This window comes from Coregonus lavaretus (assembly GCF_964263955.1).
Source record: "Coregonus lavaretus genome assembly, chromosome: 1".
Taxonomy (NCBI): Eukaryota; Metazoa; Chordata; class Actinopteri; order Salmoniformes; family Salmonidae; genus Coregonus; species Coregonus lavaretus.
Window position 1 is genome coordinate 84631564 of NC_139988.1, and position 23253 is coordinate 84654816.

At 43.7% G+C, this 23253-nt stretch overlaps 1 protein-coding gene across 3 annotated transcripts in view; it reads left to right on the forward strand.

The window, feature by feature from the left end:
* The window catches only part of LOC311132396 (cGMP-dependent protein kinase 1-like), a gene marked incomplete at its 5' end in the record, with an annotated part of 223927 nt that overhangs the window by 194325 nt on the left and 6349 nt on the right, over positions 1-23253 (forward strand). For all 3 annotated transcript variants that reach the window (XM_084165671.1, XM_084165669.1, XM_084165670.1), the window contains 2 exons: positions 1572-1637; positions 10742-10816. In XM_084165671.1, coding sequence (XP_084021797.1) covers positions 1572-1637; positions 10742-10816 — 141 coding nt within the window. The remainder of the gene's footprint in view (positions 1-1571; positions 1638-10741; positions 10817-23253) is intronic.

A 23253-nucleotide genomic window follows, 5' to 3' on the forward strand; every position in this document is an offset into this window, starting at 1 on the left:
TACATGCTAATTGGTTTGAAGAATGACATCCTATCTCTAGAAAGCTCTCCTCTCATTTCACTGGGAGGTATCTGGTGATATAGCAACTCTACTGGAGTCTGTAGTGTACCGTAGATGTTTCCATCTCCCTGCCATAATACGTGCTAATTGGCTTGAAGAATGGCATCCTGCTCCCTCGTTGGGAGGTATCTGCTTACACATATCAGTTGTTTACCGAAGCATTGAAATGAATGTGTAAGACTAGGTGGGTGGTCGGCTAGCAACAACTGTGATGGATGCTGTGTTCTGTGTAAAATGGCCACCTCAGCCTGTAGATTCCCAGGATGTTCTTGTGAAATCCAGAGAATTGTTGCCTTGTCCATGAGCAGGGTGGGAATTCACAGCTGTTCTCCCTGGTCTGTCTATTAGAGGGCTCATATGTTACACTGGGCTGGATAGATATTCCCCTCTAATTTTTCCCCCTCTCCGGCTCCCTCTCTCCCTCTGTCACCAGATAGTTCTGTCAAACAAAACATGTAAAAATGATCTATAGCCATTGAATTCTACCGTGCGTAATAGGGAAATAATGCACGATCTAGAATGCCCTTCAAACCAATCAGAAACAAGTATTCAACAATGCCATGGTATAAGTAACCATATTGAATTAATGTCAATTACAGAGATGCCTGTCACACGTACAGATATGCTGTATGCTGTTCGTTCGGCCACCATTCTGCTATTTTTAGTTCGTTATGAAATCATCTGGACATCCCCCATTCATTGGTGTGATATAAGTTACATGCATCCACCAATAGGAACTTAGCGTATAGTCTTGGGAAGTGGTCTCGTGGTTATATTTGTCTCTTACTGATCTCTGGCAGTTGATGCTCATTAGGGATAGCCATTTACTGGCAGTTGATGCTCATGAGGGATAGCCATTTACTGGCAGTTGATGCTTATTAAGGATAGCCATTTACTGTCAGTTGATGCTCATTAGGGATAGCCATTTACTGGTACTCTAGGCTCAGGAAAACCAACAGTAGATAGCCTCTTCCAGCAATGTGCTATAGCTCTATAGGACCATCCCCTCTGTGTTGATGGACAGTGTGTTATTAACTCTTTCACCTCACTGTAATTATCATGCTGCACAGCTGCTGGATGTGACCTTTCACACGCATCAGTTTGGAAAAGACACTCCCTCAGACTAATAGACAGACATCAGTTGAGCTGGTGCCAGATTGGAGTGTGTGTGTGTGTGTGTGTGTGTGTGTGTGTGTGTGTGGGGGGGGGGGGGTTCACAGGTGGATCGCAGGTAATTATAGACTTATTCAGGTTACAGTGAAGGGGATTCTGATGATGGCATAGATAACTGTAGAGAGGACGATCATGACTATATACAATTTATTGGATGTTTTGAATGGTATGTTTGCAATTCTGTATTCACATTTTTTAAAAATTGTATTCACTTGAGGCTAAATCTAATTAGAATTTAACATGAGGTATTACTTTTTGAATGGACAGTGACTTACGTCCAAGAGTGAGGAATGTGGGGATACGTTTGACTGATGTGTTGACACTTTGTGTCCCCACAGAGAGGACATCAGGACGGCTAATGTGATCGCTGCTGAAGCTGTCACCTGCCTGGTCATTGACAGAGAGTAAGTAGTTTCAAGTTGTATTTGTTACACACACAAGTACAGTGAAATGCTTAACTTGCATGCCCTTCCCAACAGTAGGGTTGCAAAGGGAGGTTTGTTACTGGAAACTTTCTAAGTTTACCAGTAAACTACCAGAATTTTTGGTATCTTTCAAGGATTTTATGTAATCTATCACCCTTTTGGGCACTTCAGACTATCACAGGTGTCTGTAATTATCTCTGGCCATTTGTGTGGCCTTATCACATGTCAAATATTTTAAATAATTAAATAAGATTATTAAATAAAATCAAAATCAAAATCAAAGCGGTAAAACATTATCCTAAATATAAACCATCAACTTACTGAATACCATTGGTGTTTAATATGAGGGTTTCAGTATGAAATATCCTTAATACATTTTTTTACACACTTTGATTTATTTTACTATGTCAATATGTATTTGTTGTCAATGTTTTGGCATCAAACTGGTGGCAGTTGTGAAGAAAAGTCAATAGTTGGAATACTTGCAGAGTTAATTGAAGATAATGCAATTGTTGATTAGATGCTTTTTTCATTAATTAGGCTATTTTCTCTAGAAACTCATGGACAATATGAATATATTTTAAAAAAAAGTTATTAAAGTATAAATTACTAAAGTTATGATAGATTGGCATAGATTTTCTGTTAATTACTGAAGATTCTGGTAACTTTGGTAAATTATCGATAGCTTTGCATCCCTTCCCAACAATGCAGTATTCAATATCTAAATAGAGTAGTAGCCTGTAGAGTAGTAGCCTGTAGGGTAGTAGCCTGCAAAGTAGTAGCCTGCAGAGTAGTAGCCTGTAGGGTAGTAGCCTGTAGAATAGTAGCCTGTAGGGTAGTAGCCTGCAGAGTAGTAACCTGTAGAGTAGTAGCCTGTTGAGTAGTAGCCTGCAGAGTAGTAGCCTGTAGAGTAGTAGCCTGTAGGGTATTAGCCTGTAGAGTAGTAGCCTGTAGAGTAGTAGCCTGCAGAGTAGTAGCCTGTAGAGTAGTAGTCTGTAGAGTAGTAGCCTGCAGAGTAGTAGCCTGTAGAGTAGTAGCCTGTAGAGTAGTAGCCTGTAGGGTAGTAGCCTGTAGAATAGTAGCCTGTAGGGTAGTAGCCTGTAGAATAGTAGCCTGCAGAGTAGTAGCCTGTAGGGTAGTAGCCTGCAGAGTAGTAGCATGTAGAGTAGTAGCCTGTAGAGTAGTAGCCTGTAGGGTAGTAGCCTGCAGAGTAGTAGCCTGTAGAGTAGTAGCCTGTAGAGTAGTAGCCTGTAGGGTAGTAGCCTGTAGAGTAGTAGCCTGTAGAGTAGTAGCCTGTAGGGTAGTAGCCTGCAGAGTAGTAGCCTGTAGAGTAGTAGCCTGTAGGGTAGTAGCCTGTAGAGTAGTAGCCTGTAAAGTAGTAGCCTGTGGAGTAGTAGCCTGTAGGGTAGTAGCCTGTAGAGTAGTAGCCTGTAGGGTAGTAGCCTGTAGAGTAGTAGCCTGTAGAGTAGTAGCCTGTAAAGTAGTAGCCTGTAGGGTAGTAGCCTGTAGAGTAGTAGCCTGTAGAGTAGTAGCCTGCAGAGTAGTAGCCTGTAGAGTAGTAGCCTGTAGAGTAGTAGCCTGTAGGGTAGTAGCCTGCAGAGTAGTAGCCTGTAGGGTAGTAGCCTGTAGAGTAGTAGCCTGTAGAGTAGTAGCCTGTAGGGTAGTAGCCTGTAGAGTAGTAGCCTGTGTCGCCTGAAGGTTTACTTTTAAATATGTGCGGTTTGTTGATTAACCCTTTACTGCCATGAAAAAACAATGTACTGCAGAGCATTACCCCATCATAATGATTAACAGTGAACAGTAACGTGACTATAGTATCAGTATCTTTTAGCAAGATTGTTATTGATCCATATCATTGATTACAGATAATTAATCACTGATCATTACTATGCCATTTATTCGTAATCAGAACAAATACCTTCACTACATTGAAAAGGTGGCTACAAAAGGTTCCTGTTTTGAATGACACCCAGCTTTGTAAAACAGTGGGACTGAGGATGGAGTGCTGTGCACAGCATGGTAGACTGAGCCTGTTCCTCCTCACAGACCCAGCAGCCCTCGCTGTGTGTGGTCTGGGTCTCTGTGTGTCTCTGTCTGGGTCTGTGTAGCTCAGAGCCAGAGGCAGGGCTAAAAAAGGCAATCCTAGCACAGCAGACAAACACTGGAGAAAAGAGCGGAACATTCACCTTTTGCTCTGCAGGAAATCCACCATAAATTTTATCACGTTGGCTGGCTGAAAGCTTTATGGCCAAGGCCATTGGAGAGGGCTTATTTTGTCTGCCACGCTGTGCTCCCTCCGTCGTCATGCCGTTGTCGTGCACATAATTATGTGATCACTGTGGTGTGGTGGGATTCCTGGAGTGTGTCTGAAATGACACCCTAGTCCAAAAAGAAGAAGAAACTGTATTATGAAGCCAAGATCAATGATGGAAAGAGTTATGAAAATCAACTTTGGAGTACTTCATATGAAATTATGGGTAGAAAGACAAATTCAACTCCATCTTTCATCGAATCAGATGGCTTATTCATCACAAAACCTTTTGATGTTGCCAATTATTTTAATGATTCCTTCATTGGCAAAGTGGGCAAACTTAGGCAGGAAATGCCAACAACAAACAGTGAGCCATCGTATTGCATAAAACAATGTTGTTTTTAAATGAAAGAAAGCATTGTAAGTTTGATTTTTGTAAAATGAGTGTGGGAGAGGTGGAAAGGTATTGTTATCGATCAATAATGACAAATATCCTGGCATTGACAACTTAGATGGAAAGCTACTGAGGATGGTAGCTGACTCTATAGCCACTCCTATATGTCATATATTTAATCTGAGCCTAGAGCAGGGGTGTCAAACGTCCGGCCCGTGGGCCGGATCAGGCCCGCAAACGGGTTTAATCCGGCCCGCGAGATGATAAAAAAAAAACCCATTTAATAATAATAATTTTGTAAAGTATAAAAATGCGCTGCAATTTTTCAATAAAATAAACTGCTGTTCCAATTGCGTCCACTGGATGGCGCAATAGCTATTGTGTTAAACAAGCAAACTGTTTATACCGGGGCAGAGCAAGTAGGTCAAGCACGTGCAGCCAATGAGCTACTTTGTTTTGCCCGCGATATTTATTACGGCTTCTACTTTTAACATTATGTGCTTTGGCACCCTCATTGCCCCAATATGTCTCTGTCAAAAAAGAGAAAAGTGGACGCAGAGTGCAAAGTGTTCCAAGAAAAATGGTCATCCTATTTATTCACTGAATTGAATGGGAAAGCTGTATGTTTGGTGTGTTCAGAGCATGTTGCAGTGCTGAAAGAATATAACCTTCGTCGCCACTATGTGAGTCTTCATGCCGACAAATATGACAACTTTCAAGGACAGCGGAGATGAGAGAAGGTGAATGAACTGTTGGCGGGTCTGAAGAAACAGCAGTCTGTGTTTACTCACAGCCGAGACATCAGTGACGCTGCAGTGAAAGCTAGCTACCTCATTGCTAATGAAATCGCAGTGGCTTCAAAACCATTTAGTGAGGGTGAATTTGTAAAAACATGCATGATGAAGGCAGCGGAGATTGTGTGCCCTGAAAAGCGGCAGGCTTTTGAAAATATCAACCTGACAAGAAACACAGTTGCAGACAGGATTTCCGATCTTTCAGTGGATTTGGACAGCCAGTTGAAGCAAAAAGTAAAGTCATTTATTGCGTTTTCGGTTGCAATTGATGAAAGCACGGACATTACAGATGTTGCACAACTGGCCATTTTCATCCGCGGAGTTGATGACACATTGACCGTCACCGAGGAGTTCGTGGAGTTGGTGCCGATGACAGATACAACGACAGCAGCTGATATTTTTACCGCACTCGTCGGCGCGCTGGACAGGGTCGGAGTGGACTGGTCCCGCGCTGTCAGCCTGGCTACAGATGATGCGCCCTCAATGATCGGGAAAAAAGCAGGCGTTGTGACAAAGTTCAGAGAGAAAGTGCAATCTGCAAATGGAGGACGTGATTTTTTGACTTTTCACTGTATTTTGCACCAGGAGGCTTTGTGTTGCAAGTCATTAAAGATGGAAAACGTCATGAAGGTGGTCATCCAAACTGTTAATTTCATCCGATCCAGAAGCCTGAATCACCGTCAGTTTGACAGCCTTCTCAGAGAGAAAGACCACATCTATGGCCTGCCATACCACACTGAGGTAAGATGGTTAAGCCGAGGTGCTGTGCTGAGGCGTTTCTTTGATTTACGAGAAGAAATTGAACAGTTCATGGAAGAAAAGGGCAACCCAGTGTTAGAATTTCATTCCGCAGAATGGATGCAGGACCTTGCATTTATGGTGGATGTTACAGAGCACCTGAATAACTTGAACAAACAGCTGCAAGGGCGCAACAAAGTTGTCACGCAGTATTATGACAGCATACGTTCTTTCAAGTTGAAGCTGTCATTGTGGGAGACGCAACTTGCCGGTGGTGATGCAGCTCACTTCCCCTGTCTGAAAAATATGTGCGCGACCCAACATGTGGCAGACATGAAGCGGTTCAAAGATAAAATAACGGGACTGTTACGGGAGTTTGAGCAACGCTTTCAGATTTATGTTTATATGTTTTTATGTTGATGTGCTATTGTTTTTAATTGATTTTATTTTATTTGTATATTTAACCTATTCTTGACTCTGTGGTTCTTGCACTTGTTTGGGGAACAGGATTTCATTATTTTTATCTACATTTCTGCCTGAGAAATGACACCCTGATATAGTTATGTGATCTGTGAAACAGTTCTGTTAATCACTGAGGCATTGTGTGTTTGTGTGTTCTTTTTCTTTAGAATTTTCAAATAAACTTGACGTGTTTTATGATTAATAGTGATGTTGTGCTTGTACTATTTTGGACACACTGTCCTCAGGCTCCAGCTTTATGTTGTATGTTGATCGTATTAAAACAAAGAAAACAATCTGAAGTTGTTGTTTTTAAGTTATATATACCATGATTTTTCCGGTCCGGCCCACTTGGGAATAGATTTTCCTCCATGTGGCCCCTGAGCTAAAATGAGTTTGACACCCCTGGCCTAGAGGAAAGTGTTTGTCCTAAGGCCTGGATGGAAGCCAAAGTCATTCCACTACCCAAGAATGGTAAAGCTGCCTTTACTGGTTCTAACAGCCGACCTATCAGCCTATGCTGCCAGCTCTTAGCAAAGTGATGGAATAAATTGTGTTTGACCAAATATATATTTTTCTGTAAACAAATTAACAACAGACTTTCAGCATGCTTATAGAGAAGGGCACTCAACATGTACTGCACTGAAACAAATGACTGATGATTGGTTGAAAGAAATGTATAGTAAGAAGATTGTGGGAGCTATACTGTTAGATTTCAGTGCTGCCTTTGATATTATTGACCATAACCTGTTGTTGAAAAAACATGTGTTATGGCTTTTCAACCTGAACATCTCTAAAACTCATTCCCTAAGTTCCAGACCTCAGCTGAATCTGGTAATGAATGGTGTAGCTGTTGAGCAAGTTGAGGAGACTAAATTACTTGGTGTTACCTTAGATTGTAAACTGTCATGGTCAAAACATATTGATTCAATGGTTGTAAAGATGGGGAGAGGTCTGTCCATGATAAAGAGATGTGCTGCTTTTTTGACAACACACTCCACAAAGCAAGTCCTGCAGGCTCTAGTTTGATCTTATCTTGATTATTGTCCAGTCGTGTGGTCGAGTGCTGCAAGGAAATACCTAGTTAAGCTGCAGCTGGCCCAGAACAGAGCTGCACGTCTTGCCCTTCATTGTAATCAGAGGGCTAATATTAATACTATGCATGCCAGTCTCTCTTGGCTAAGAGTTGAGGAAAGACTGACCGCATCGCTTCTTGTTTTTATAAGAAACATTCATGTGTTGGAAATTCCTAATTGTTTGCATAGTCAACTTAAACACAGCGTTGACACACACACTTACCCCACCAGACATGCCACCAGGGGTCTTTTCACTGTCCCCAAGTCCAGAACAAATTCAAGGAAACGTACAGTATTATACAGAGCCATGAGTGCATGGAACTCCCTTCCATCTTATATAGCGGAAGTGAACAGCAAACCTGAAATAAAACCTGAAATAAAGCAACACCTCACAGCACAACGCCTCTCCCCTATGTGACCAACTTGTAGTGTGTGTGTTCTAACATGTACAGTATGTGTAACTGATAGATGCCCACACACACACACACACTACATGTTAATGTTTTTAAATGTATGTCAATTGTAAAGTATTTTGTCTGTAAAGTCTTCTTCGTTATGTGTCGGACCCCAGTAAGACTTGCTATCGCCATTGGCGTCGGCTAATGGGGATCCTAATCCCCCCCAAAACAAATCCCTATATAGTGCACTACTTTTGACTAGGGTCCATAGGGTAGTGCACTATATAGGGAATAGGGTGCCATTTTGGTGCAGACTTGGTACCAAACATACGCTCGGACAGGGAGACGAACAGTGTGGTCAGGAAGATATAGTAATGAGAAGCTGAGTTGAGCCGAGTTTGGGCAACTCTGCTCTAGGCTATAAACTTCTTAAATCTTGTGCATCACTAATATCAATCACATTTATATGGCAAGTCAGCCTTATCGAGTGGGAGTGGACAGCTTATATGGGCTTTTATAGGAGAGGCACACTAAGAATAAAACTTTAAATGGGTCAACTTGTAGGTCTATATTTAGTGCAAAGCAGTTCACACTTCAAATACCCTTTTATTGCCTATCATGGGTCATTATTCCTGGATGATATCGGAATCTTTTTGCAGCGGCCAAGTCATGAAATGATAATAAACTCCTACAGTCTAGACATACATTTCAAATAATGAGTTCATAACTGTCAGGGAGTTGTACCAGTTCTAGCCTAACCTCATCTGAGATCAGTTATTCTCTCACACTTACATTAAGTAATGTTGATTGTGTGATTACTATTTCTCAAAACGATTTATTAAAAGATCCTTGTCAAAAGTTTTACCGGTCTGACACTTGAATCTAACCCTTGTGAGAGCAGACTCATAAACCTTAGAAATAACAGTCTATATCTATCTATATCTGTGGTGATTATAGCCATGGCCTCAGAACCATGGGTTCACATGAATTACTATTAGTCATGCTGCTCACGCAGGAGGAGAGTCAAAGGATGCCAAGTCATGCTCTGGTGAAACATTTACCAGCACTGAGTCGATATTTCACCATCAATATAATGTTGAATTACTGGTAAGAGCTGGAAGGGAGGGTAATGGGTTGGATGGCAGAAAGGGAGGGCAGTGGAGGGGAAATGGGGGGCCCATGGGAGAGTGAGTATTCTGTTTTGGAACACGAGGCTGCCTCACCGCTTCTCAGCACCCGATGGCCCAGACAGATGCTTTTCAGCACTGTTGCCTGCTGGGAGAAAAAGCCCCAGACGCATTACTCCACAGACAGAGCTCAGATGTGTCACATTAAAATGTCCGCTCCTCCAACCTGCCCCCTCTCACTGAAATTCTGTGTGGTAATCAGACCCCTCTTCACCCCTCGGATGGTTTCAGGCACTTCTGAAACAGATGGCTAAAAACAGCACAGAAGGACCCTTAATGATAAGAACCTGCTCAAGCTAAAAGGGAAAGATGAAGCATTTTGATAACGATTAATCATAATTAGATTTTTTTTAAATATCCAGATATTTGTCTACTACTCTGAGATAAGAGAAGGCCTCGGCTAGGATTTCAGGGTTTAGCTGTCAGTCATGTATTTAGTTATCTTCTTTAAATGTATTATATTATGATATTTTGATAGTTGCCAACTCCATGATAAAGTGTAAGTAAGCGATAACAGTGTTATCAGAGTGTAGGGTTTATATACTAACTCAAAGAAACAAAAAGATTGCATAAAAAAAGATAACAAAAAGATTGAGCATACCTTGTCAGGTAAATAAATTAGATTGCAGACAACCAGTCATCCTTGTTTACCTTGACAGTATCATTGATAACTATATTTACTCTTCAGAACAGCTAACGTCCATCATATTTTGTGTGTGACAGAAAACTTAGGATTGCCTTTTGAATTTTCAAAGTGTGGGCCAGCAGACATTATATTGTTGACTTCCAAAAGACCAGATATAAAATTTCAATTCAATCTACTATATTGCTTTTGGACAGTCCGATCTTTTGATTGTTCTAAAGCATTTACTCCGTCAAACTAAGACAATCATGACTGCTCTCCTCCCACGCATCTCATTATTATGAGAGGGTTAATCAAAATGATTTCATCAACATTAATCCTCTATAGCATAAATAGACTATGTATAGTTTCATAATAATAACAATCTATTCTATAGAGTGAGTACTCTGAGATGGATATTACATTAACACTTAAGTTGATTGGGAGGGAAAGTACTATTCAAAGACAGTATTGTCTCAGTTACAGTAGCCATCTTTTAACCCGTTTTTAACATGTTACAGCAAACCTACTTAGTGTGATTCATTTGGAACCAAAATGGGAGATACCACACTTTTGGTTGGCTGAATTACAGTGCTGTGGCTCAACCAGCACAAAGCTAACAGGGAATGATGTTTGCTGTTATTTAAACATTGTCTCAAATTCATCAAATTGTCTCACTCTGTTCAAGGCTGTTTTCGTAGATAGATTTTTGTGACAGATGCTAGTGGTGATTTGATACCCTCCTGTGTCTCATGCATTAATAATGCTGAACTCAGTGAACATTTGTAACAATAACAGCATGGCTACGTCCCAATAATCTCTCCTTCCTCCTGAAGTGTGCACTCGTTCACTACTCCCCACAAATGTAAAAGCATTGGATTGGCGTATGCATGGGCTGTTTTCATTTAACCGTAATTTGTGTTTTAGGAGAGATCATTGGGATACAACCATAAGTTATTGTAACCTAGGTGTTTTAGGAGAGATCATTGGGATACAACCATAAATTCATGTAACCTAGCTGTTTTAGGAAAGATCATTGGGCAGCAACCATAAGTTCATGTAACCAGGTGTTTTAGGAGAGATCATTGGGTAGCAACCATACATTTATTTAACCTAGGTGTTTTAGGTAGTCATTGATTAATGTTACTCTGTGTTCTCTTTCAGTTCATTTAAGCACTTGATCGGGGGCCTGGATGATGTCTCAAACAAAGGCTATGAGGATGCAGGGGCCAAAGCCAAGTAAGTATCTCACTCTTCACATACAGTTCCCTACATACGATGTGCAAAATTGTATATTGTCTATGTACAGGGTATCACTCTTTTTCTTTAGTGCATGATTCACACAGACATACAGTATACATGCACACACTCACATGCACACACTCACATGCACACACCTCATTAGCATCACACATCCCCTACACCCGTTTCCTTATACACCCATGCATACATATACACTCTATATATATATATATACAGTATATATACATGTAACTAACACCACTCAAACACACCTCATTACAACAATACCCCTCAGCCCCATGTTTAATGTGTTTTTCTTGATTGTTGTCAATATATTCTGCTGGATGAGGTTCTAGTCGATGCATCGCATTAATTAGTGTGTCTTGTTTGATCTGTCTGGCTGTTCCTCTAACCTCTTCTTCAATATAATTATCTTTGCTGCACCGGCTTTCGTTAAAGAGAAACTTCATCCAACCCAATGGCTTTAGTTACATATGAATCGTACCCCAGTCCCGCTACAATTATTGAGCTCTGGAGGTTAGAATGCTTTCCTGATTTTTAGGAATATGAGGAATATGAGGAATACAACTGATAATAGTGGTTCAGTTATAGTGGTCTTGTCTTCAGCTTCAATTTAATAAGAGAAGACACATTGGGTTTGTATTTCACTGACCTTAGAAGACATTTAAGATTGTGGCGTTAAATACCTTGTAGCTGGTTAGTAAGCAGGCTAACGATACATGCTGTTCTTGAAAACTGATCCTTGTACCAGAACATATTGTTCTCATAACAGAGTTTGTAAACATTCCGCTGTCCTGTTTTTGCTGCTGAAGTATGTCAAGCAACAAACTGCATGTTTTTTGGGATAATGTTAATGATTGTTTTCATCAACTCAAAGCAGATATTTAGGTATTGAACAGCTCGTATGTTAAATGGCGTGCAATTAAATCTCATGTTTGTCATTGACGTGGGTAATTACTGTCTGGATGAGGGGGCTCACTCTCAAACGTCCAGCCCAGATAACGCATCATGGTCACAGAGTAGTCGGACTCGTCTGGTTCCTAGAGACATGAGGAGGTCATCTGTCTCTATAGCCATGAGGAGGTCATCTGTCCCTAGAGACATGAGGAGGCCATCTGTCTCTATAGCCATGAGGAGGCCATCTGTCCCTAGAGACTTGAGGAGGCCATCTGTCTCTATAGCCATGAGGAGGTCATCTGTCCCTAGAGACATGAGGAGGTCATCTGTCTCTAGAGACATGAGGAGGCCATCTGTCCCTATAGCCATGAGGAGGTCATCTGTCTCTAGAGACATGAGGAGGTCATCTGTCTCTAGAGACATGAGGAGGTCATCTGTCTCTAGAGCCATGAGGAGGCCATCTGTCCCTATAGCCATGAGGAGATCATCTGTCTCTAGAGACATGAGGAGGTCATCTGTCTCTAGAGACATGAGGAGGTCATCTGTCTCTAGAGCCATGAGGAGGCCATCTGTCCCTATAGCCATAAGGAGATCATCTGTCTCTAGAGACATGAGGAGGTCATCTGTCTCTAGAGCCATGAGGAGGTCATCTGTCTCTAGAGCCATGAGGAGGTAATCTGTCTCTAGAGCCATGAGGAGGCCATCTGTCCCTATAGCCATAAGGAGGTCATCTGTCTCTAGAGACATGAGGAGGTCATCTGTCTCTAGAGCCATGAGGAGGCAATCTGTCCCTATAGCCATGAGGAGGTCATCTGTCTCTAGAGACATGAGGAGGTCATCTGTCCCTATAGCCATGAGGAGGTCATCTGTCTCTAGAGCCATGAGGAGGCAATCTGTCCCTATAGCCATGAGGAGGTCATCTGTCTCTAGAGCCATGAGGAGGCCATCTGTCCCTAGAGACATGAGGAGGTCATCTGTCTCTAGAGCCATGAGGAGGCCATCTGTCCCTATAGCCATAAGGAGGTCATCTGTCTCTAGAGACATGAGGAGGTCATCTGTCTCTAGAGCCATGAGGAGGCAATCTGTCCCTATAGCCATGAGGAGGTAATCTGTCTCTAGAGACATGAGGAGGTCATCTGTCCCTATAGCCATGAGGAGGTCATCTGTCTCTATAGCCATGAGGAGGTCATCTGTCCCTAGAGACATGAGGAGGTCATCTGTCTCTAGAGCCATGAGGAGGCCATCTGTCCCTATAGCCATAAGGAGGTCATCTGTCTCTAGAGACATGAGGAGGTCATCTGTCTCTAGAGCCATGAGGATGCAATCTGTCCCTATAGCCATGAGGAGGTCATCTGTCTCTAGAGACATGAGGAGGTCATCTGTCCCTATAGTCATGAGGAGGTCATCTGTCTCTAGAGCCATGAGGAGGCAATCTGTCCCTATAGCCATGAGGAGGTAATCTGTCTCTAGAGCCATGAGGAGGCCATCTGTCCCTAGAGACATGAGGAGGTCATCTGTCTCTAGAGACATGAGGAGGTCATCTGTCCCTATAGCCATGAGGAGGTCATCTGTCTCTAGAGACATGAGGAGGTCATCTGTCCCTATAGCCATGAGGAGGTCATCTGTCTCTAGAGCTATGAGGAGGCAATCTGTCCCTATAGCCATGAGGAGGTAATCTGTCTCTAGAGCCATGAGGAGGCAATCTGTCCCTATAGCCATGAGGAGGTCATCTGTCTCTAGAGCCATGAGGAGGCCATCTGTCCCTAGAGACATTAGGAGGTCATCTGTCTCTAGAGACGAGGAGGTCATCTGTCCCTAGAGACATGAGGAGGTCATCTGTCTCTAGAGCCATGAGGAGGTCATCTGTCTCTAGAGCCATGAGGAGGCCATCTGTCCCTATAGCCATGAGGAGGTAATCTGTCCCTATAGCCATGAGGAGGCCATATGTCTCTAGAGCCATGAGGAGGTCATCTGTCCCTAGAGCCATGAGGAGGCCATCTGTCCCTATAGCCATGAGGAGGCCATCTGTCTCTAGAGCCATGAGGAGGTCATCTGTCCCTAGAGCCACGAGGAGGCCATCTGTCTCTAGAGCCATGAGGAGGCCATCTGTCTCTAGAGCCATGAGGAGGCCATCTGTCTCTAGAGCCATGAGGAGGCCATCTGTCCCTATAGCCATGAGGAGGTCATCTGTCTCTAGAGCCATGAGGAGGCAATCTGTCCCTAGAGCCATGAGGAGGTCATCTGTCTCTAGAGCCATGAGGAGGCCATCTGTCCCTAGAGACATTAGGAGGTCATCTGTCTCTAGAGACGAGGAGGTCATCTGTCCCTAGAGACATGAGGAGGTCATCTGTCTCTAGAGCCATGAGGAGGTCATCTGTCTCTAGAGCCATGAGGAGGCCATCTGTCCCTATAGCCATGAGGAGGTAATCTGTCCCTATAGCCATGAGGAGGCCATATGTCTCTAGAGCCATGAGGAGGCCATCTGTCTCTAGAGCCATGAGGAGGTCATCTGTCCCTAGAGCCACGAGGAGGCCATCTGTCTCTAGAGCCATGAGGAGGCCATCTGTCTCTAGAGCCATGAGGAGATCATCTGTCTCTAGAGACATGAGGAGGTCATCTGTCTCTAGAGCCATGAGGAGGCCATCTGTCCCTATAGCCATGAGGAGATCATCTGTCTCTAGAGACATGAGGAGGTCATCTGTCTCTAGAGACATGAGGAGGTCATCTGTCTCTAGAGCCATGAGGAGGCCATCTGTCCCTATAGCCATAAGGAGATCATCTGTCTCTAGAGACATGAGGAGGTCATCTGTCTCTAGAGCCATGAGGAGGTCATCTGTCTCTAGAGCCATGAGGAGGTAATCTGTCTCTAGAGCCATGAGGAGGCCATCTGTCCCTATAGCCATAAGGAGGTCATCTGTCTCTAGAGACATGAGGAGGTCATCTGTCTCTAGAGCCATGAGGAGGCAATCTGTCCCTATAGCCATGAGGAGGTCATCTGTCTCTAGAGACATGAGGAGGTCATCTGTCCCTATAGCCATGAGGAGGTCATCTGTCTCTAGAGCCATGAGGAGGCAATCTGTCCCTATAGCCATGAGGAGGTCATCTGTCTCTAGAGCCATGAGGAGGCCATCTGTCCCTAGAGACATGAGGAGGTCATCTGTCTCTAGAGCCATGAGGAGGCCATCTGTCCCTATAGCCATAAGGAGGTCATCTGTCTCTAGAGACATGAGGAGGTCATCTGTCTCTAGAGCCATGAGGAGGCAATCTGTCCCTATAGCCATGAGGAGGTAATCTGTCTCTAGAGACATGAGGAGGTCATCTGTCCCTATAGCCATGAGGAGGTCATCTGTCTCTATAGCCATGAGGAGGTCATCTGTCCCTAGAGACATGAGGAGGTCATCTGTCTCTAGAGCCATGAGGAGGCCATCTGTCCCTATAGCCATAAGGAGGTCATCTGTCTCTAGAGACATGAGGAGGTCATCTGTCTCTAGAGCCATGAGGATGCAATCTGTCCCTATAGCCATGAGGAGGTCATCTGTCTCTAGAGACATGAGGAGGTCATCTGTCCCTATAGTCATGAGGAGGTCATCTGTCTCTAGAGCCATGAGGAGGCAATCTGTCCCTATAGCCATGAGGAGGTAATCTGTCTCTAGAGCCATGAGGAGGCCATCTGTCCCTAGAGACATGAGGAGGTCATCTGTCTCTAGAGACATGAGGAGGTCATCTGTCCCTATAGCCATGAGGAGGTCATCTGTCTCTAGAGACATGAGGAGGTCATCTGTCCCTATAGCCATGAGGAGGTCATCTGTCTCTAGAGCTATGAGGAGGCAATCTGTCCCTATAGCCATGAGGAGGTAATCTGTCTCTAGAGCCATGAGGAGGCAATCTGTCCCTATAGCCATGAGGAGGTCATCTGTCTCTAGAGCCATGAGGAGGCCATCTGTCCCTAGAGACATTAGGAGGTCATCTGTCTCTAGAGACGAGGAGGTCATCTGTCCCTAGAGACATGAGGAGGTCATCTGTCTCTAGAGCCATGAGGAGGTCATCTGTCTCTAGAGCCATGAGGAGGCCATCTGTCCCTATAGCCATGAGGAGGTAATCTGTCCCTATAGCCATGAGGAGGCCATATGTCTCTAGAGCCATGAGGAGGTCATCTGTCCCTAGAGCCATGAGGAGGCCATCTGTCCCTATAGCCATGAGGAGGCCATCTGTCTCTAGAGCCATGAGGAGGTCATCTGTCCCTAGAGCCACGAGGAGGCCATCTGTCTCTAGAGCCATGAGGAGGCCATCTGTCTCTAGAGCCATGAGGAGGCCATCTGTCTCTAGAGCCATGAGGAGGCCATCTGTCCCTATAGCCATGAGGAGGTCATCTGTCTCTAGAGCCATGAGGAGGCAATCTGTCCCTAGAGCCATGAGGAGGTCATCTGTCTCTAGAGCCATGAGGAGGCCATCTGTCCCTAGAGACATTAGGAGGTCATCTGTCTCTAGAGACGAGGAGGTCATCTGTCCCTAGAGACATGAGGAGGTCATCTGTCTCTAGAGCCATGAGGAGGTCATCTGTCTCTAGAGCCATGAGGAGGCCATCTGTCCCTATAGCCATGAGGAGGTAATCTGTCCCTATAGCCATGAGGAGGCCATATGTCTCTAGAGCCATGAGGAGGTCATCTGTCCCTAGAGCCATGAGGAGGCCATCTGTCCCTATAGCCATGAGGAGGCCATCTGTCTCTAGAGCCATGAGGAGGTCATCTGTCCCTAGAGCCACGAGGAGGCCATCTGTCTCTAGAGCCATGAGGAGGCCATCTGTCTCTAGAGCCATGAGGAGGTCATCTGTCCCTAGAGCCACGAGGAGGCCATCTGTCTCTAGAGCCATGAGGAGGCCATCTGTCTCTAGAGCCATGAGGAGGCCATCTGTCCCTATAGCCATGAGGAGGTCATCTGTCTCTAGAGACATGAGGAGGTCATCTGTCCCTAGAGCCATGAGGAGGTCATCTGTCTCTAGAGCCATGAGGAGGTCATCTGTCCCTAGAGACATGAGGAGGTCATCTGTCTCTAGAGCCATGAGGAGGTCATCTGTCCCTAGAGACATGAGGAGCCCATCTGTCCCTGGCCTGGTGTTTGTGTGTGTGTGTGCGTGTGTGTGTGTGTGTGTGTGTGTGTGTGTGTGTGTGTGTGTGTGTGTGTGTGTGTGTGTGTGTGTGTGTGTGTGTGTGTGTGTGTGTGTGTATCTCAGATAGCATATTTAATTTGGCTATAAGTCTGTTATGTTGGTGTACTGCAGACCCTAGTGTATTATTCCCATGCCTTCTTCTGCATAACATAGAGATGGGATTCAGGATGATGGGAACAATGAATTTGCATTGTAAATCTCTTTCTGTATTGCTTTGTATTATTTGAAAATGATGCAAGTGCCCCCTCTAATGGTCAGTGATCCTTATTACAGGAGCTGATTCATTGACCTCAAAGCTGTCATTCACTGTCACTCAAGTCCTAAATTAAGATATATTATCATTGGCAATGAAACAGGCCCTAGACTAGTAACTAAGGAGATAAATCAATGTGCTCACCCCTCAAGATCGTTTGTGATTCCTCCATCATCACCAACAACTGTTGTTGTCATGGTATCGTAACAGTGTTGTGTGCATTTTTGTGTAGAATCTGTTTACTATAGAGAGCAGTAGTAATGGAGTCTTTTTGTAGGCACCAACTTCACCATGGCTCATTGGCCAAAGCCTATGAGGAAATGCGTGTTTTTTTGGGGGGGGGGGGGGGGGGGTTTGGATAAACGCCGAAAATAAGGTCTGTGGTAAACACAGGCTTAGGAGATCTTATACGTTTTGTTCTATGAGATAATCTTCATCAGATAACATAACTTTAGTGAATTTTGAAGCATTTATGTAATCAAAACAAGTACAGAAAGCACATAAAGGCTTCGTAATTCATAAAAGTCATGTTAACTGACTGCTATTATCTTACAGAACAAAATGTATCAGATCTCATAAGCCTTTGTTTACCACAGACCTTATTTTCAGCGTTTATCCCAAAACCCCATTCTTTCCCTATTCATTTCCCCCATAGGAATGGATGAACGAACCAGAGGTAACTCATTTCTGGTTTTTAGGACTACAAGCTGGCGAGCTCTGTAGAGACAGACAGGCCTCTCATAGCTTCATCAGTCCTCTTGCATATGAATGGGCTGGAGTATAGAGAACGCGTCATCTGGGTATGCGGTTGGGTCAATGAAATATACAGCACCAACAATAAGGTGTGTGCAATAACTACGTAAACAGACCAGACTGTCCATGGGATCTAATGACATGCATTAGTTTAGAGACCTGTAGGCCTAGTTGTTAAAATGGGCTTTGTGGTGTTTCTGGGAAAACAAACTCTATTTTAGGTTTTTCTGATTTATGAGGAGTAACATTTCTACACGTCTAAAATAAAGCCTTATCTGAAGGAAACACACACAGGAGAGGAAATATTTAGTTTTCCTCTTTTTGGAGTTATGATTTATTTCCACAAATATATCCAATTTGCAGTGGTGGTAGCTAGTATTTCGCATGTTGAATTAGCCTAATTCTTAATGTTGTGTTACGTTTTCTTGGTAACATCGACGACTACAGTAGAATCGTAAATACGTAAACAGAGTTCCCATGTATAGTAATACACTCGCTGCTACTACAATTCCAGCAGTCCCATCAATCAGCCCGTAGATCAGGGTCCCGAGCGCTCTGCTGGCTCTATGTCCCTGGCTTTCACTCTCTCTCTTTTGGCCCTTAGCCAGAGGGCAGACTGCATCCACCACCATAGGGACACGATGTCCCCAGAGGAGGCAGACGCAGTACTTACACCCCAAGGGTCTCTCACACCAAAGGTGACACCATGAGGGGGACTGGAAGGGCTTGGGGGGGTTCAGGTTGGTATCCCCTGCCCCCCTACCTGCCTCCTCCGTGCCCCTAAGGTTTCCTATGTTCCTATGTTCCCTGGCTGTGCTGTGCCCTCCCCGGGGTCTCCTTTTTCTGCATCCCCAGGTGGAACAGGGCCTATGTTTGTAAACCTTAGAGGGTGGGAGAGCTCCGGGACAGCTGTTTCAGCTAGGTTCCTCTAAAGTACAGGAGGCTGGTGAGGGGAGGACGGCTCATAATAATGGCTGGAATGGAGTGAATGGAATGGTATCAAACACATGGAAACCATGGAAACCATGTGTTTGATACCATTCTATTTATTCTGTTCCAGCATTACTATAAACCCGTCCTCCCCAATGAAGGTGCCACCAGCCACCTGTGCTCTAAACACTTATTGGTTTTCTGAGGACAGCCGGTGGTAGGTGTATGAACAGCTTCTATATGTGGCAACAGGGAAGCCTGGCCAGAAGCGCTGACCCTGCGGTGTTCTGACCTTGCGGTTTTCACATGTGTGTGATAGAGTGCTCTTGAACTCATTTCAGTCTCCCTGTTTTGTTGTAGAGGTGTTTCCTACTGTCTCTTGATGTTTATGAGCCTAATTGAACTTTTTATGATGTTCTCTTATTTCATAATCACATTATTTAAGAGAGAGGTACGATTGTCTTCAAAAAGTCAAATTTCTAATACCTGATCAACTCATTGACATTATCTGTAATGCTATTGGTAAATCAAGGGAGCGTGTTACCTGTTGACTACTGAAATACTATCTTCAGAGACACTTATGTAAGAGGAGTTTATTTTTGTATTTGGCCTTTAGTCCCAGCCTAGGCAATGTCTCTTTGGATAGTGCCAGTGCAGTGGAGTCATGTGGCAGAATCCTGACATGAGATATTATGTGTAACTCAGACTTGAATGTTACCCCTGTTGTTGTGGACATGAGTTATGTGAGGCGAGCCCTCCCATAGATCACAATCCTTGCTATCTGGGATCCTTGGTAGGTCCCTACCCCATTTAAAGTTGGAAAATGTTAAGGTAAGGGTTAAGGAGAACCCTCTTTGGTTCCAGCTAGAACCATTTTGGGTTCCATGTAGAACCCTCTGTGGAAAGATTTCTACATGGAAACCAGAAGGGCTCTACCTGGAATCAAAAGGGCTCTACCTGGAACCAAAATGGTTTGTCAATGGGTTCTCCTATGGGGACAGCCAAATAACCTTTTGGAACCCTTTTTTCTAAGAGTGTAACCTTAACCCTTACCTTAACCATTTTTAACTTCAGATAGCACCTTTTTTTCTAAGAGTGTAGGGTTAGGGTTAGGGTAAGGGTAAGGGTAGGAGTTAAGCTTAGATCACCAGGTACCATGTGAATTGCAGGGAACAAAGCTAAGATTGGTGGCAGCTCAGCGCTGTAGTAAAGCATTTCTGTTTGACTGTTAGACCTCGTGCTTGGCTATGAGAATGGAGTCATTAACCAGAGACCTCCCAAATACAAGGACATGACATTTACGGCTACATGATCACAACACAGCTGCACAAATATGTAGCTGTATAGTAGCTGTACTAGAGTATTCAACCAACGGTTCAATAGAAGTTTAATAGAAAATAGGGCAGTGGCTAAATTAAATTCAAGGTACAATTACAAGTACATGGTTGGAGTCAAATATGTTTGAGATCCTCAGAAGTTGACAACATCAAAGGCTGCACGATTTATCAACACGTGCATTACTTAAAATACAAGACGCAAGGTAGCCTAAATGAAAGAAACACAATGTGACAAGGATAACACCATGTTGAACTGACCCAGGCTTGAGTTGTCAGGTCCGCAGGTCAAGGGGACGTAATCGGGTCAAATTGCGGCATTGTGCGTTAACACCTGGCAGCCCGCTTCAATCAGGATGATTTTTTGTCATCTCTGCCCATGTGGTTGCTGTATTGTGAACCAGGTGGGGGTCAAACCCCTATGGGTCGGTCTTAGTTGTGCATTGACCCCTGAGGTGAGCGGCCTCATCCAGCCCCAGGTTCGGACTTAGGGTATATTTTGACAGCTGCCACGGCAGTAATAGTGTAGTGAACATGTCAGAATGGAGGAATGTGACTGTTGTGTTGTGAGCACGCTTTTCAGCCGCAGATCAGGTATTTTGAGGGGCCAGGGGGCAGTAGCCTAGAGAAATTCAATTGGATAGGAAGGATAATTTTTTTCTTCTACCATTTTTTAAAACATAGTTGCGTCTCATAACAGGATATTGTGTGGCTTTAGTATCCATTATCAATACGATGCAATGTTGTGGTTTGAAGACATGTTTTTTCTAGCACCCGGCAAGGATTGTAGTCTATGTGGCATTGTGTATAGGGTCGTACACTTACATTAGAAAGTCACTTGACTTAAGTCAGTAGGCTACAAGTGCCCCATAAGGTCTGTGAAAAAATATCCATATGGTTTGAGTGTCTAGAATTACATCTGGTGTTTACATTCACAGTCCTGATTTATGAGAAGATCACTGTTAACCTAAACCTCATCACAGCTTTATCAAAGTCATGGGCTACCCTGGGACAGAAGAATGGGACTGACGGACGACGTTGTGGAGAATCACCACACCGCTGAGGCCTGTGACAGTCCTGTCCACTGAAGGCATCATTCAGCATAGCTTCTGTCAGCAGCTCACCAATTACATCATGTGACACCCCATCTGTAAACTTTTTCCTCTTAAGGCCTCAAGAGAGTTGAGTGGCGGAATGGGTCAGGTGGCCACATTGAGGCGGTGTGGGGGAATGTGTGTTAAAACCGTTACTATAAAAACGGAAAACAAAAACACTAGGGTACACACACATTTCCAATATGACACATTAGATTAGAACTACAAAAATACCATTTGCATGAGTTGAACATTTAATTAGACATTGACTAGATCTTTGGTCCTGTAAAAGTTTGAAATGATTGTTTGGCCTTCAGTAAAGCCTTCATACACGTCGACATGGCCTCAGTTGAGATCAGACCTACAGTTGAAGTTGGAAGTTTACATACACTTAGGTTGGAGTCATTAAACTCGTTTTTCAACCACTCCACAAATTTCTTGTTAACAAACTATAGTTTTGGCAAGTCGGTTAGGACATCTACTTTGTGCATGACACAAGTAATATTTCCAACAATTGTTTACAGACAGATTATTTCACTTATAATTCACGGTATCACAATTCCAGTGGGTCAGAAGTTTACATACACTAAGTTGACTGTGCCTTTAAACAGCTTGGAAAATTCCAGAAAATGATGTCATGGCTTTAGAAGCTAATTGACATAATTTGAGTCAATTGGAGGTGTACCTGTGGATGTATTTCAAGGCCTACCTTCAAACTCAGTGCCTCTTTGCTTGACATCATGGGAAAATCAAAAGAAATCAGCCAAGTCCTCAGAAAAGAAATTGTAGACCCCCACAAGTCTGGTTCATCCTTGGGAGCAATTTCCAAACGCCTGAAGGTACCACGTTCATCTGTACAAGCAAGAGTACGCAAGTATAAACACCATGGGACCACACAGCCGTCATACCGCTCAGGAAGGAGACGTGTTCTGTCTCCTAGAGATGAACGTACTTTGGTGCGAAAAGTGCAAATCAATCCCAGAACAACAGCAAAGGGCCTTGTGAAGATGCTGGAGGAAACAGGTACAAAAGTATCTATATCCACAGTAAAACGAGTCCTATATCGACCTAACCTGAAAGGCCGCTCAGCAAGGAAGAAACCACTGCTCCAAAACCACCATAAAAAAGCCAGACTACGGTTTGCAACTGCACATGGGGACAAAGATCGTACTTTTTGGAGAAATGTCCTCTGGTCTGATGAAACAAAAATAGAACTGTTTGGCCATAATGACCATCGTTATGTTTGGAGGAAAAAGGGGGTTGCTTGCCAGCCGAAGAACACCATCCCAACCGTGAAGCATGGGGGTGGCAGCATCATGCTGTGGGGGTGCTTTGCTGCAGGAGGGACTGGTGCACTTCACAAAATAGGTGGCATCATGAGGAAGGAAAATTATGTGGATATATTGAAGCAACATCTCAAGACATCAGTCAGGAAGTTAAACCTTGGTTGCAAATGGGTCTTCCAAATGGACAATGACCCCAAGCATACTTCCAAAGTTGTGGCAAAATGGCTTAAGGACAATAAAGTCAAGGTATTGGAGTGGCCATCACAAAGCCCTGACCTCAATCATATAGAAAATGTGTGGGCAGAATTGAAAAAGCGTGTGCGAGCAAGGAGGCCTACAAACCTGATTCAGTTACACCAGCTCTGTCAGGAGGAATGGGCCAAAATTCACCCAACTTATTGTGGGAAGCTTGTGGAAGGCTACCCGAAATGTTTGACCCAAGTTAAACAATTTAAAGGCAATGCTACCAAATACTAATTGAGTGAATGTAAACTTTTGACCCACTGGGAATGTGATGAAAGAAATAAAAGCTGAAAGAAATGATTCTCTCTACTATTATTCTGACATTTCACAAACTTAAAATAAAGTAGTGATCCTAACTGACCTAAAACAGGGAATGTTTACAAAGATTAAATGTCAGGAATTGTGAAAAACTGAGTTTAAATGTATTTGGCTAAGGTGTATGTAAACTTCCGACTT